We start from the raw sequence: 17,702 nt of genomic DNA on the forward strand, positions 1-17,702 counted from the left end.
TTAGCTAATTGCCATTATTTTTTAACATATACTTAGAAGACTAGAAATAAATCACAATGAATTAAGAATTTATATTAAAATTGTTTCATATCCATCTACAACTCTTGAAAACTAATTAATTACATGTTTGAAAATATTAAATTTAATGAGTCCTTTCTTATGTCAGGCACATTTTCTTAATCCTTATTACTTTTCTATTTCTATACTGTACTATTGTTTCATATAATTATCAGTTGTGTTTGTTCATCTGTACCAGTTACTATATTTCCAACTGCCCTTAGAGCTGCTGTCTACTTAAAAATATGCAAATTAACCAATTATAATTTCTTTTCCACAAATATTACATGATTATTATTATGTAATATTTATGTAAGTAAATTAGTATTTACTTACATATATTAAATTACATAGGATAGTCTATGAATAAAAATTAATGTCATTATTATTTTAATTCAATTTTTACTGAATACCAATGAATATCTTAGTATAAAAACAAAAATAAGATTACAATAATTGAAAGTAAATAAGCAATTATAATCTAAAAATTTGAGCTATCATTCATTCCTAAAGCCTTTTATAATTCCATATCTGTAAATGTGAATTTTAATTTGAAAGAAAAACAATTCTGTCTCCGAACCAGGTTATACAAGATGTTCCACTTAAAATCAGCTCAAGTGAATTGATGAAACATTAGTGATAGGGAATATTTTAAAAGGAAAATCCAATTCCAAAACTATATACAAATTAAAGAAAAGCATTCTCAGAGAATTAAAGCTATCGATATCATTGTATTACTAAACATCAGTCTAAATACAATTACGCACACACAAAGAAGCATAGATGCACAAGTACACCATTTTTAGCATCAATTTATAGAAATCAAGTTGTTCGTGTATAATATATCCATTACATAAAAATTGATATTACCTTATAATTACAATTTAATGAAATTGAATAAAATTAGTAATAATTAAATAAACTAAAAGCAAAGTTAAATATAAAAAGTAAGTTATGAGATTGTGTTGTAATTCTGAAATTTTAAAATAAATATAAAAAGTTACAATTTTTTGAATTTTCTGTAAATAATCACCTAATTTTCTTAATGCTTATTTACTGAAAGAATAAAAATAATTTATTCAACAGTAATAAATAACACAGGCCCAAGAGGTCCTGATGGGCAATGCTTGGAGTTTTGGTAACAATTTTATTTTTATTTTTTTTATCATTTTCTGTCTCATGCCATAATGCAATCCTAATTAGGCTGATATTTGTAATTAAGAACATTCAAACTAAACTAGACCAAGAAAAAAATGGAAAATAAAGTATATATTATTAGTTTTTGACACTAACAAATTCATTTAAGTATAACTTTGACATACCTGTATTTGTTCATTTCCACCATCAGTAAGATATGAAAGGGCCCAAACAGTATCTACCAAGATCTATATATATATAAATTTAAAAATTATGTTTTAAAAATTAAAAAAAAAAACACTTTAAAAGTATTCTACTTTTACAGGACATTCCTTACATTTATATCACTGTGTGAATAAGCATGCAAAGTGCAGGCAACAATCGTTTAATAGTTTCCACGGGAGGCGGTGGATCTTTGTTGCGACACAAATTTACAATGACCCAAGTGACGTTACGTAGAAACGACAGAGGAATATCTGGTTTGATAAAGGATAATAATGGGGTACCACTCCTAACCTTATCACGTAGTCTCTAAGCTGTGGACCGTCACCTGGAATAATTGATTTTGGAATTAACTGGATATCAACTATGATAAATTACTATGGAATCTGATAAAACTATCATAATTTTACCTATGATATTTCCTAAAGCCCAAACAGCCTGTTCACAAACATTTTGATGCGGGGAATGAAGTAGTTCTAGAAATAATGGCACAGCACCTATAAACAAAATAAAATAATTAAATTTAAATTGTCTAATACATTTTCTTTTGCAACCATTTAAAAATAATTTTCATTCTATCTTACCAGCACTTACAACAGCCTGAGTTTGATGAGATGTTCCTGAAGCAATATTTGTCAAAGCCCAAGCAGCTTCAAATTGAAGAGAGGGGCTGAAAGTAAGATATAAACTAAAAATTACAATTAATTCCTTTTTACTTTCAACAGAGAAATAGCAAAACAAATTTGATTTGATAATGTAATACTTGATAACATCTGATATATATGAAATAGAATTTACTTATATTATATAAGAGGCTAAATGAATAATACTTATATTAATAGCTAATATTATAATATACACAATAAAAACACAACCACAAAATTATTTTCTTATTAATTCCTTCAACACTAAAAACTCCATAGTTAACATTTAGATTTAAGAATAGCATTTACTTTCGCTAATAAAGTTCACAGTCAGAGATTTATTATGTGTAAATTTTTTTGAAATATTTATATCATCAGATCAACACTGAAGATGGATATATTAGCATAAAACAAATTGATACAACTGACAAATATAAAACACTTAATGAGATATGGTTAAACATATGAGGGCAGTTTTTTCAACCTCCAATAGTCCATAAAACAAAAAACAAACGTAAATAACAAAACGAATTTATTACCAAAAGTTAGGTACAAACATGGTTACTTTTTGACTTAATCACTGTGAAGATTGAGGCATTTGTCATATCTATGGGTGAGCCTTGCAATCCCCTCTTCATAGTGTTGCCACCAGTGATTGAGATGGGCCTTAATGTCGTTTAGAAGATCATCATTAGTCTCAAACCTCTGCCCTGCTAGCCACGTTTTCAGTTCAAGAAAGAGGTGGAAGTCTTCACACATTAAAGCAGGGATGGGCAACCTTTTTCTATGTAAGGGCTGCATTTCAAAATTTTTGAACTGACGCAGGCCGCACACAAGAGAAAAGAGGGGGGGACTGTCGGTAAATCACAATTCTTTATTCATATATAATTATAAATTAGCATAGGTATACTTAATATAGCTTCTGGCACCGATCTAAACGTAATATATCGGAAATATTTGGTTAAATATCAGTCACTGCTAGTTTTAAATTAGTTTTGATGTGTCCGTTAGCCGGTTTCTTGTTTTAATTTTTACTAAATTCATTGCAAAAAAACTTTTCACAAATGTAAGTTGTAGAAAATAACGTTTAAATATTTGTCAAATATCTCATTAAGCTGGGAAATTGATATATTTATTCATATTTTATGCCACGCGAGCCGCAAAAAATATTACTGCGAGCTGCATGCAACCGAGGGCCGCGGGTTGCCCATCCCTGCATTAAAGGTATGAAGACCCACCCAGCTTGAAACTTTTTAAACACCCAGTGTATAGCTCTGATTTAGTGCCAAGCAACTTCCACCTCTTTCCTGAACTAAAAACGTAGCTAGGAGGGCAGAGGTTTGAGACTAATGAAAATCTTCTAAACAATGTTAAGGCCCATCTCAATCACTGGCGGCAACACTATGAAGAAGGTATTGCAAAGCTTTTCTACAGATATGACAAATGCCTCAATGTTCACAGTGATTAAGTCAAAAAGTAACCATGTTTGTACCTAACTTTTGGTAATAAATTCATTTTGTTATTTACATTTGTCTTTGTTTTATGGACTACCGGAGATTGAAAAAAACCTACATATTTTGAGATAATTTGTAATAAATGTAAGACTATTATTGTTTCATTATTTGTTTAATGAGACAATTGGATTTGCAATCTATTAACATACATGGACAGAAGATTGAGCAGTTAAGGCAGCAACATACCACTCTGGAAGACCTGGGATCCAGGTAGTCCAAAAGAACTTATAGTTATAGTCCTGTCCTTCACCACCTGTCTGCATTTGTATAGTTATGCTCTGAAAGTATCATCTATATCAGGGGTGAGCAACCTTTTTAATCAACGGGCCAATTTAAATTTTAAAATTTTTTGGCGGGCCGCACATAAAGTAACACTTATTAATAATTTACAAAACTTTATTTATAATAAACATTAGAATAAAAAAAATATAAAATTCAAAAAAAGTAAAGATTTCATATACAAATTTTAATGCAAAATAAAAACAAACAATAAAAGAACAGAAAAACAAATTTACTTGAAATTTTTAATGAGAAATTTGGCACTGTTTTTTCGATACAAGCTGATCAATATCAGCCGGAATTGATGAGGTAAGCTACACGTACGCAACTTTCTAATCGTGCATCACTCAGTCTTGATTGGTGGTCATTTTTGATTAATTTCATGGCTGAAAATTATTGTTCGCTAACATAAATACTTCCGAACAGAGACATCAGTTGCTTTGCATTTTTCGTCAAAAGCGGAAATTTCTCAGAACTCACATAAGATTTATAAAAATTTTCGATGTTTACTGAGAAAAATACATTTTTTAAATCGGTATTATTCTGCGTGTCAATCACTTCCATTTGAAAGTCTTCGGGAACTGTATCCACATCGATATTAAATGGCGAGGAAAACATTTTCATGGAAACCGCTGTCTTCTCAGCTTTGAACATTTGGAATCGTAATTTAAATTCGTTGATTAAAATGTCTATATATTGTGCGTATTTTTGAGAAGTAGTAACGTTTTCTTTTTGTAAATGTGGAAAGTGAGACACATTATTCTGCAAAAGATGCTGTTTCAACAATTTTAATTTGCGCTCAAAGCCCTGAATTTTATCATACAAATTGTGAATAAACTGTCCTTTGCCTTGAAGTTCCACATTAAGATCATCGAGATGCTGAGTCATGTCGATAAGAAACCCAAAATCGCACATCCATTCTTTATTACCAAAATGAGGAAAGGCATATCCCTTCATATCCAAGAACAATTGTATTTCACTTTTTAAGTTGTATACTCTTTTTAGCATTGCACCTCTACTAAGCCAACGTACTTCGGTATTAAAAACCACGTCGCCATATTCAGTTTCTAAATCTTTCAGGAATTCTTTAAATTCACAGTGATTTAACGCGCGCGACTTTATAAAATTGATTAGTTTAATTATTGGTACTGTGACATTTGGCAAACTCAATCTTTTCGCACACAAATTTTCCTGGTGAATTATGCAGTGGTTAACGAATATTTCCCTTCCTGTGACCTTCTTAATGTCTTGAAATAGCCTTCCCGATACTCCTACCGCCATGCTTGACATTGCTCGTGCTCCATCTGTCGATATACCAATAATCTTTTCTAATGAAATTGAAAAATTTTCCAACACAGACTTTAGTTCGTCGTACAGGTCTTTGCCGGTTGTAGTCCCTTGCATTGGAATAGGTGAACACAATTCTTCGGTAATATTAAATTTGGTGTCAATACCATGTAAAAATATAACCAGTTGTGCTGTATCGCTAATATCGCAACTCTCATCAAGTGCCAAAAAACAGTATTCGAATTTTGCAATGCGTTCACGAAGCGTTGTTGCTATGTTCTCAGACAAGTCTTCAATTCTCCTTGTAATGGTGAATCTTGATAAACTAATGTTTGAAATAATGTTTATTTTATCAGGAAATGCTATTTCTGCAACAGCAGTCAGACATTCTTTTATCATCTCTCCATCCGCAAAGGGTTTCATTTTTTTTGCCAGTATTTGACTGACAACAAAACTAGCCTTTACTGCCATATTTGATAAAATAGCTTGATTTTTAAAAATAGCCTGTTGGTTTCCAAGTTTTTCTCCATTTGATTAAACTTATCTATCCGGAGTTGTCCTGTTAAGTTTTTATATTGTTGTTCATGTTTTGTATCGTAATGCCTTTTTATGTTATATTCTTTTAATGTCGACACAGTCTCTGAGCATATTAAGCATACAGCTTTATCTTTGACGAAAGTGAAAAAATAATCAAATTTCCACTTTTCTTGGAAATGCCTGTGCTCATCCGCAACCTTCCGTTTTTTTGTTTGCTTTTCCGACATGCTATTATAGATTAAAAATTTGAAAGTTAAAAAAATTTGTAGGAAAACTTAATTTTAAATAAAAAAACTCTAATATTACCTTTTTGACAATAATATTGCACTCACACCTTTCAAGAAACACAAAAATTGCTAAAATTGCTAGTTAACAGCTTACCAGTCTGACTGATTGTGTGACAGAAGCAAACACAAACAAGCACAGACGCGGCGCGTTCGTATGGCATGTTTAAACAAGTCACCGACAAGTGGCCCACCAGTGGCCGAGTGGACTCCGTCTCCGCTCATAGCTGCGGAGAGCAGACCCTAAACACTGGAGTTCGATCGTGGGTTCATGCCCCGCTCAGACGGGCTGGCAGCTAAGAGTTTTTCCGGGTTTCCTCTTTGCCGATGACACCTGAATAGGGGCCAGCTTCCCTTCAAAGTCCTCCCGGAAGGCACTCTATCGCCCCTCTCACGTACAGCCGTCTTCTATAAGGCCAACTCTTCGGTCGCCTAGCGATCACTTTCCTGTCTTTCGGAGTACAAGCGAATAGCAATAAACTCCTCCATGATCCGAATTGTCGCCGACAAGTGAGTAACTCGTCACAAAAAATTGTTTCGGTTTAGTATGTACTACCATTTTATTATAATTAATTTTATAACAATATATTGATGGGAGAAAGTTGATAAAATAAATTCAATTTTAGAAATGCTTGGCGGGCCGCATAAACATGTTTAACGGGCCGCAAGTGGCCCGCGGGCCGCGTGTTGCCCATCCCTGATCTATATGTATGTAAAGTGCTGTGTTTATAGAAATAATGTATTAAGTTTAAAGGTTATTCATGCTGACTGGGTTATAATCTCCATTGCCACAACTTAATTAAGTTATGATAATGAACATTAATACATTATATGAGGTAATATTTGATACATTACTAGACAGAAAATCTCAATTACTTTTTAATTTATGCATCATCATCATAAATTTTGATATTCTACATTCACTTTTTCATTTAAATTGAATTTACATCAAAGAAATTATATAAAAAGTTAACATTTTAAAAATAAACTTACTTGTCATGTCTTTTTAAACAGTGTACTAAAATGGGCAAAATCCCTGAGTTGATTAAATCATCAATGGGAGGATTACGATCACTGGAAAGTAATTTTCTATGCAATAATAAAGATTTTGATTAGTACATTTATTCAAATTCAAAATATATCTAGTTAAGTAAAGAGAACAGTTTACAATTGCACAATTACCTTGCAGCTTGAACTGCATTTAGCTGAACTCCTGGATCATTGCTGCTAGCATTTTGTACAATCATTTCAAGGTTTGTATGATTGATACTCCTGTCTGTCTCATCTTCATCTGTAGAGTCTGTTTGGGGAACATTTCTTCTTTTAAGAAGAGATTCGTCCCTTTTGTTTTTACGTAGTTCTATTGTGACTTCATTTCTACGTCTTCTCATTTCCTATTAAATGAACATTCTAATTAGTCAGTGGACATACTGTTTTAATATAATTTTAAAAATATTAATACGCTTTGTATCATTAAAAAATTTTTAATTCTCTTAAGCTAGATTCACACCATCATATAAAATGCTATGAACACTAATCAAAGCAAAATGTTCACATTGTCATACAAACTAAGTTAGAACATGAAAAGGTTTTGTTTACATGATTAGTATCTTAAAAAAAAATTAATTAGTTGAACAAACTGAAGTTCAGCAACAGTCAAGATATTTCTAACACTTAACAACCTGGTCAAACAGTTGCCAAAAGGGGAGGAACTGCACATTGGCATACAAACTGCTATTTTGTAGTAGATAGTATGCCAATGTAAACCTAATCTTTTATGTTAATTTTATTAACTTAAAATTATATTTGAAGCTAATGATATTAGCCTTTCCATTTTCAATCAAAAATTAACTTATTTTTCAGATTAACTTATTTCATTGAAATTCTGTATTGCTAAATTCAATATATTACACGCCCCAGTTTATCACTGTTCATTTTATAACCTCAGCTTTAAATGATGTAACAAAAAAAAAATCAAAACAGCTTGGTTCTGGAAGAGATTAAATGAATTCAATCAAGGAAATGTAAATGGCTGACTTTATACTGAAAATTGCAAAAATGGGAAATCATTAAACAATTCTCTGCAACAGGAGTTCCAAGGCATACATTATAAAGTGACATTTAAAAGATAAAGCAAAAGAAACCAGCAAAAAATAAAAACAGAAAATGGTCATAAGAAGAAAAATAACTGAAGAAAACCCAATTGAAGGAAGAAGCCTTGGAAAAATTCAAACACCTAGAAAATTGAAGTTCGAAATTTCACATGGACATGTTTATCAGGTTCTGAAGGAATGTCAAGAGCTAACGTCTCCATATGAAATAGAAGGAAGAAGAAGGAATGTCAAGTGAGCTCAAAAAGCAAAAAAATCTGCTCAAAAATACACAATGAATAAACAAATAAATAAATGCTATTTTCAGGAACCAAACAAATTGTTTTTAACCAGAAACATTATCGTTCTTTTATAAGAACATCTTCAGCAGAAACTCTTTTTCCAAATTGCAATGGAATGAATAATTTACAGAATATTGTTACATTCAAACATTAAATTAAATAAATTACAAAAAAGTAAATACATAAATTAAAAAGTAAATAAATTTTTAAAAATCTATAAAATCCTATAACATAAATAAAAAATTAAGTAATTTAATTTAATTAAATAGTACACACAATGATTGAATAATGAAGAGTTTCTATTGAAGTTGTTCTAATAAAATAACAAAAACATTTCTGATTAAAAACAATTTGTTTGGTGCCTGAAAATAGCATTTATTCATTTAATATGGCACCAAGTTTGGATGTACCGTATTTACTCTCATATAAGACGAGGTTTTTATTCATTTTTTACTGCTTCAAAAACCTAAGTCGTCCTATATGCGCAAGCAAAGGATTCTTTGCGTTTTTGCAATAATTTCTGTGAACCGTGCATACTTTATGCTGTCATTACAGGTCTACAGTCTATTTAGTGTAAGTTGGCACCTACTGTAAACAAATTAAGACACACTTTCCTTTGTTTATTGGTTTAATCCTACGTCCATTAATTAAAAACCGTGCTGCATCTCATTCGTTCGCAGAAAATAGTTTCTAGTTATTTATACAAACATTAATGAAATACAGGTCACTTAGCAATAATTATAAATTTGGTTATTTTATATTAGTTAAATTGTTATTTTTTAATGAATATTAGCATATTCTGAATCATTAAAAATAAACTTTTTCCAGTCATGTGCATTATAATGTTTTGGTTTTGTTTTCCATTCATCATATATTAAGGCAAACATGGTTGTTTGCCTTAATATGTGCATTTGATATTATTTTATTTGTGATTAAACGAAATAAAATTAGAATTGTATTAATAAATCTAACTTTCTTTATTTTTATTTAAAGTCACACCTCGTCCTATATGCGAAATTGTCTTATATTCTAGTAAATATGGTATTTTCTGTTGATACACAATGGAGCAACTTGTACTCAAAAATCTTTCTGTGGAAGCTGCATAATAGAGTATAGAAAGCATCAAACAGTCTTGATGTGGTTATGAACAATGAGTTCTATTTCACTTTTGATAAAGTAAACATGCCAGTAACAATAACTATGGATCCAGTACTTTTAATAATTAATGCATTAATGCTAAGTAATTTGCTACTAGAGGTAGACATTAGGTGCCATCTAAATATCTACCTAAATTAATAATTATAATTTAAATAATTTAGAATCTTCTGGAAGAAAAGAACTGTCCTGGGATGGAGCTTAAACCCACAACCTCCACTTGCCAGTTGCGAGTGGCACAACTGGTTTTGTTTTACAATTATGGCTTTGCTGGCCAAATCATACAAGAAATTAGTCTTAGCCCTAATTCAAACTAAGGATAAATTGGTATTTTTGGTGGACTGTAAGAATAATAATAATGTGTTTCCTATGTCCATATTCCATTACCCATGCATAGGATGTGAAACAGTACTGAGGAAGTTAAAATTTCTGTGTCTACAAAAAGCAGTTAGAAACACCAGATGCTTAATGTACACCAAGCTACAAAACTTATTAACTTTGAGAATGATCTATATATTAAGGATCATGAGATGCTGTTTGAAGTCAATAGTAGAGTTATAAACCTACAAAACCAAGTTTCAACTACTTTGCATACAAAATATATTAGGAAAATAAGATGGATTTTGCAACTTCGAGTCCCAAAGCACACTTGGAATACAAGGAATCCTCTCATTTGTTGGAATGGTATTTCCACTCCAAATTTTTTGAAGGAAGTAGTGAAGAAAGGCCCCATGTATGCACCCTACAATGTTTATACCCAACTCAAATGTGTGCTACCAAGCATTGAGAAATTAGTTTCTGGAATGAAAGAAACACTCACACAATTCTTCAAGTAGAAAATGGTTTTCAAGTGTAGAACGTTAGGAACAAACCACAGGATAGGCAGTTTTGGCAGAATGCTGATGCTAGTAAAAAATGACTCTCAGAAAATGGAGTAATAGTACTAAAAGCTGATAAAAACAGATCTATTGTACTAATGAAGAAATCCACTTATCTGGCTCAGATGGATGAATATGTCACTGCACCAAGGTAAACAAAGTTTATATTGATAGCCTACAACAATGGGTGGTTAGATTCACACACACAAGGCTAGGTAAGGTTTTAAAATTTGGTAAAGCAATAGTTACATCTCCTGATACCCCTAAACTATTTGCTTTTGCAAAAATCCATAAGTCAGGAAAACAGCTAAGACTGATAGTAAAGTTCACTCAACCACCCATTTATTAGAAAAAGGGATACATATATTATTGGTTCATCACTTGAAAGATTATGAATACACTACCACTGATACACACAGGATGATGGATAGATTGAATGAGCTTTCATTAATTGATAATGAAAACATTGCAGTTTTAGATTTCGTGTCACTATATAAATTGATCCATTTACGACCTTGTTTCTGCTCATTGCATGATTTTTTTATTTGAGAATATAGAAGCAGCCATCCAACACCATAATTGGATTCTAGACTTGCACACCTATTATGTTACACATCCTTTTTTCAGTTATAACAATAACACTTTCCTACAACAATGCACTGTACTGATGGGTAGCCCTCTGTCTGGTGACCTATGTGAACTAGTAATACAGGCTCTAGAGAAGAAGGTCTTACATAAATTCCTACCAAACATCAGACTATACACCAGATACATAGATGACATTCTGATAATTTGAAAAACAAAACCAGATATCGAGAATTTTCTAGAACAATTTAACATCAATCCGTATAGACTAACATTAAAATTGAATCAGTACAGTAATTCATCAGCACATTTTTTGGACCTAAATATTAGTTTCAAAGAAAGATGCATTACCACTAGCATTTACTATAAACCAGAGTATCTTCCATTCTTTATACCAGTGTATTCCAATGACCCATTCTCATACAAAATATCAGCATTTAGGGTGTTAGTGAGATGGACATTTATGCATTGCACTAATATGTTAAGACACAAATAAAGGACTTAAACACATTGAAAAGTGGCAATTTCTCATGGTTATTCTAAAAACTGGTGCATAATTTAGCACAAAATTACATATGCAAAACAGAATTGCAATCACAGCTTAAAAGCACTATACAAACACAATATACTCCAGCAGAGATTAGATATATAGCAGTTAGCTTCGATACAAGACTCAGATCAATATATGAAGAAATTGCAAAGAATGTGGATGCAAAGATCACCTATGAACGTAATAGCACAGTATACCAAATATTACGCAATGGGAAAAACCAAATAAATTTAAATCATGCTACAAGAGTATACAATATCCTGATCACAGACAGATTTGATCACAAATTAGTATGTATTGGTGCTGCAGACAGATCCATCAACAAAAGAATCAAAGAGCATTAATTAATGACTTGAAACTGTGTCGTGCTTGATTCTTGTTGACTACGAACACAATATAGTGCTTTTGATGATCACTTGGCTTTTCTTCTCCCTGTTATTTAGTTGAAACAAGCATTACATGCGTATGTAGCTCGTTTCAGGCCTAATATGCCCCTCTTCAGTCAACTAAATATTAAGAAGATGACACTTTACAACCAATGTTTCAGGCAATGGCACTTTACAACTAATGTTAAGAACATTAGTTTTAAAAACTTTTTAACTTTAAAACTTCGACTAAAATCAGTATTCTTTCCGTACATGGTAATTTAAAAAAAATCGCAGGAACCACAATTCACAATGCACCAATCAATACTAAACTGTCTGAATTATTCGTTCGTATCCTATCCGATTCTTGCTTCACGGCACTTCAACTGTCGTGCTCATTAGCATATTCTTTCGTGTCCGAGGTTAACTGATGCGGAGTTGGATTTTCGTGACTATGATTGAAGATTTTGGTGTATATTAATTATTATAATATTTTATAATATTTTTAGTCAATTTCCATTTGTCTTAATGCCTAGGTATTTATTAATGCTGTTCTGACTCTTAAAAATTTCGACACTTTCTTTAAACTTCCTATTATATGCTTTAGGTTCGTTATGTAAAATTTTTATGTTATTTTGATCAATGTTACAACTGTTTATCGTGCAATGCTCGAGGAACTGTGAATTAATTCTACAATATTTGAGATCTGCTACGTGCTCTTTGAGTCTTATTTTCATTTGTCTCTTTGTTTCACCTATAAAAGAGCATTGATACAACATTGAAAAGAATAATCCTGTTACGTCTTTAACCTTATATGCCAGGAAACTGGGGGACAGCTAAACTTGACGAAACACAACTAATTAAATTGAACTTCAACAAAGAACACACAATAGCTCTGGAAATTCCAGAAATTTTCAAAGCTAGATTAAAAAGGAACTGTATTAATCATAAAGATTGTGAGTCATTATTGGTATCCTGGCAGTCATTTTATAACCATCCACACCCAGAGTGAAGAAAAACTAACAACTTAACGTTACTTTCATAGAAACTAGTTATTTTATTGTTAAGAGACATTAATACATGGATGTAAAGTAACATTTTTAAAAAGTTTTTTGTATATTTGAAAAATTAATTTGAATTTGTAATTCAACATTCCAAAAAAATTTTTTATTCAGAATGTTAGTGAACCTGATATAGGCCCATAAATTAAACCAAAAATATTTGTTTCTCTATATATTTTCTGAAAAAAAAAAGTTTCTTGTTTACTTTATTTCATAGAGTTCCAGTTTCAGTGTTTGTTTTGTTTTGAGAAATATGTTTATTAAAGCAATCAATAATTAATAATTAATTAACAATCACAATTAAAAGTACCATATTATGCATTAAACATTAATTTTAGTTCATATTTTTTATTTTTATCATAAATTTTTTATGGCTAATGAAATAAAAATATGTTATTAATCAAAAATTTGTTCTAGTGGGTTTGTTTGTTTGGTTGAGTACCAAGCTACTTTTATCCAGAATTTGTGTTCAAATACCAACATACTGCCATATTTTGTTTGTCATTTTACAAATGACTGCTAACCTACAGTTTAAAAAGTTTAATAGCATTTATCTAAAAGTGTTGAAATGAACTTTACTAAATATGAAGATTAATCTATAAAAACAAAACAGAGTGAGTCTTAAAAGCTAAAATCTTAAAACAACAACAAAAACACCCAGTTGATAGAACAGAAACAAAAGAACAAGCTAGAACAAAAAAGCTAGAACAAAAAAGAAAAAATTGTACTATCGGTTTTCATTAAGGTAAACCTGGCAAAATGCAAAAACTAAATTGAAATGATTTCAATATTCTAAAATCCATGAGCAAATTAGAGATAATAAACGCACTTACTTGAATGAAAAGGAAAAAAAAATGAAACAGAGTTTACACTTAAAAATTGTGAAATTTTGTATGAAAGATTTCCCAAAAAGAGTGAAACTTGAAGTTGTATTGAACAGAGATATCCCCAATTTTCAAACTGTGTTAGAGCAAAACAGTGTTGTAGAAGTAGTGTGTTGTACAAGGAAGGCAAACTAAGTACAAGTATGTACTTAGTTTGCAAATTTACAAATGCTGATCTATCACACACACACACATATATATATATGACAGATAGGCCATTAAACTAATAATTTTTAATAATTGTTTTCAATTGACTCCCAATTATCAACTCCTAAATTCAATACTGACCATTTTGGAGACTCCTGATCTAAACTTAAGTAAATGTTTGAAACACATGCAAAGAATTCTTTATACACCAGTCATATTCATCTGATATTGCAATTTTCTGCAAAAACCATCAAAGATGCATAGTTTTACTCCCATTCATTTCCTATACAACAATCCATGCTTTGATTGTTATTTATTATTAAGCACTATTACTCAAAAGCTGGTATGTTTCCAAAAATTCCTCTATATGATGACTCAAAAAATTATTTATAAACTGACTGTCATGAACATTTCAGTAACCTTACATCCAATCCAGAGGGTTACAACAAATCAGTTCAAATGTTTTTGGCCTTCCTAAGAAGCATTCCATTTTAGAACTCTGTTGTTCCTGAGGGAGGCCTTTGATTTAGCTGAAAATGTTTAAACTGATTTTTTATTACAATGCTGGATTGGACATATATATGATTACTAAAACATTCATAGTTACTGTCCAGTTGAAGTTTGAAGAATTTAGTTTGACTGTCAATTTTACAGTATGTTAATCCCTTACAGCAATTAAAAGCTAAATGATCATCTTCCAAACTATTGTTTTTGGATATTGTAGCATTAGTATTGCATATCTTTCTTAGTAAAACCAATAATAATAGAAATGAAAACACTAAATATTGGTTATTAAATACAATCTCAGTAACCAAAAACCAGCAAAATAACTCTAATCAATTTGGCAAATGCTTTCTTCCTTTTTAAATGAACATCGTCAGGTTACGTTGTTCAATCTTGAAACCACACAAGTCGGAACACATACCTTCAAAAAAGTGGCCACTCGTTGATTAGAACAGTTTGATTCATCCAATAATGATAACATTAACAATAATTATTTTATTTACTGTTTATTTATACTATAGGAAAGTTATTCCTGTCAACAGAAACACCAGATTCAAGTCTGGTGTTTCTGCAGTTTCATCTGAAATAGTCCCTTTTTTAAAATTTATTTATTTAAAATTACATTTACAATGAACTACTAGCATAAATATAATGCAAATTGGAAAAAATAAAATGTTTAAACAATACTTTCTGCATACTTCTATGTCAAGTTTTCAAAGTATATGCAATGGTGGGAGATACAGCAAGATTTTATTTTCGTTTAAGAATGTTTTGCAGAGTATATTGTCAAGTACAGGTTATCCATTCAAAATTAAGGTACTTAATTCGATCAAAAAGTATCACAATCAGCATTACTATATCAATAACTGTACTAAGAAACCCTTTCGATTACATGAATATATATTCTATATATACATACATACATACATACATACAAGAGAATAGGTAAGCAGAATGTGTACATATTACAAGCCTATATACAGTAAGTAATACATTGCTATTTTTACAATCTAATTATTTCCTGGAAAACCACTGTTAAAACAAGTTTTCATAAAGAGAACAGTCACATTTCCCAAAAGGTCAGTGTCATAAATCAAGGTTATTTTCTGGAGATACAGTGAGGTCTATGTAACATTATATAGAGATGATCCAACAATAAAATATGGCATTTCATACAATCATGTCAAAAAATTATACAAGCAATATGAGTCATAAAATAAGCAGTTTTAAAACTGGATTTTGTACAGTTCTATACAATCAACTCACCTTAAAGCAAACATTCATAAAGCATATTCTACCATACTCTGGCAAAACACCATTGTCACAACACTAATTTTCTTACAATAAAATAAACAAAAATTTTATCAAATTCATTAAATAAAACCCCATGAAATAACCTATTTCTAATAATGATTTTATTACTCATGTCAAGAAGTATAAAAAGCAAAGAGCTACTGTAATAAATGTTCTATTTTGAATAGAATAGATTTCTCCTACTAAGACAAGTTCAACTTCTGGCTGTAGAGCAATTCAAACATCTCGTTTTAGCAGACCGTTCTACCATACTCAGAAAATAGTAGAGTTTAAGGACATCTAGTCCTTTAAATGGATGTGGTCCTGTGCAAACACACGCTAGTTTCCATATACAGAGTGCATACAGTGATGTGCCCTATGTGAAGTACAGTGAAGAGTGCTTTTTTCTTTCCTGGCACCAAAAAATTGTTTAACTACTCTGATATACTGCTCCATACTTAAATGGTAAATACTGTCTCCTCCTTGTTTTGTTTAATTTGAAAATAATTTAGATCATTAATTTACGTTTGTAAATAAATTTAATTTTATTTACTTTTATTTTGTAAATTAATTCAAAAAATTATAATTTAGAAATTTTGATCATCTATCAATCTTTAACTCCATAAATTATCTAATCTTGAGTTTTACCTGAAAATCATTAATACAAATTTTCAATAAAGAGAACTAACTACTGTTCCCCTAGCAATTTGTATTAATGTAAGTTGAATGTATAAATGAAATACAAAAATCCTATCATAACTAACCATTTTGCTTTAAGTACCTATTCATAAAATTTATGAAGTCCAGCACTTTAGAGTAACCGGCTAATCTGCAAGGGTATAAACTCCATAAAATGTGTTCAGTGAGCAACTATTAGACAGAACTATTCAAAGTTTTCAATAGCAGAAAGGAAGACAACTTTCTATCATCAACAATTTCTTTATTTAAAGAGTTAGTATTCCTGACAATGAATCAAAAAGGTTCAAAAGTGCTAAAATAGATAAATGCCAAATGTAAATTAGAAGTACTTGAACAAAGCAGCAGATTTCCTTCATACATAAGTTTAGATTGGAATATCTAAATTCTCTTAAATGCAAAGTTCCATTTAAAACCAAATGGATTTCAACAACAAAATCATTAATAGGTTGAAAGTTCTTACGTGATAAGATCTTAACTTACACTTTTACAAAGCAATAAACGGAAAACCAGATGAAAAAATTTTCTAATATATAGTTTTCCAATAAGTGTGTGACAGAATTTTGAATTGAAATAAATGAAAACTACAGAAGATAAGTGCATAACCACTCACAAATGGGTAACTTTGATAAAAAAAACAGTCACAGAAATCAAAAAATTGTTACAACATGCCACTTCAAAGAGAATCAGAATTCCATTCTGAAAGGGTAGCTAACCACATTAGCTATCTTTGCCTCCAACCCCAACATAGACATACATTTCAACCATGCACCCCTCAAACATAACTCCACCCAGAAACAACTACTTAGACATTTCAAGGAAGTTGAAATTTACAAGGTCTCTCACAATAATACCACCGCCAACTTTTGCAATATAGATTCCTTCTTTCTGCATGGAAGTCATTCTGAGAACTGTAAACTTACTATCCTCGTCCCTCTTCCACTCTCTTTCTTACATCACTTCCCCTCTTCACACCTGTATGGTAATTCCCTGTTGTTTCAACAGCTGCAGGATCTAATGATACCTGTTCAGCATGGATGAAAACATTAGCTCTTTCACCTTTTCTGCTGATTATTTTGGTCTTTGCGGCTGTTTGATAATAAATGCTAATTGTTTTATTTTATTGTATACTTAGTGGCATTACATGTGAAAAATATTATTATTTAAATAACCTCCACGATTGTACCTGAAAGTGAATGCAATTAACCCAATTTTTGATGACTGACTCATA

At 30.9% G+C, this 17,702-nt stretch overlaps 1 protein-coding gene across 1 annotated transcript in view; it reads right to left on the bottom strand.

The window, feature by feature from the left end:
* LOC136979006 (importin subunit alpha-3-like) overlaps positions 1-17,702 on the bottom strand; it is a 57,409-nt gene that overhangs the window by 13,870 nt on the left and 25,837 nt on the right. Inside the window, 8 exon segments of the mRNA XM_067274884.1 lie at positions 1,380-1,442; positions 1,532-1,548; positions 1,551-1,691; positions 1,694-1,744; positions 1,827-1,913; positions 2,001-2,086; positions 6,955-7,050; positions 7,144-7,355. Coding sequence (XP_067130985.1) covers positions 1,380-1,442; positions 1,532-1,548; positions 1,551-1,691; positions 1,694-1,744; positions 1,827-1,913; positions 2,001-2,086; positions 6,955-7,050; positions 7,144-7,355 — 753 coding nt within the window.

This window comes from Centruroides vittatus, unplaced genomic scaffold (assembly GCF_030686945.1).
Source record: "Centruroides vittatus isolate TY-2023 unplaced genomic scaffold, ASM3068694v2 contig_566, whole genome shotgun sequence".
NCBI lineage: Eukaryota > Metazoa > Arthropoda > Arachnida > Scorpiones > Buthidae > Centruroides > Centruroides vittatus.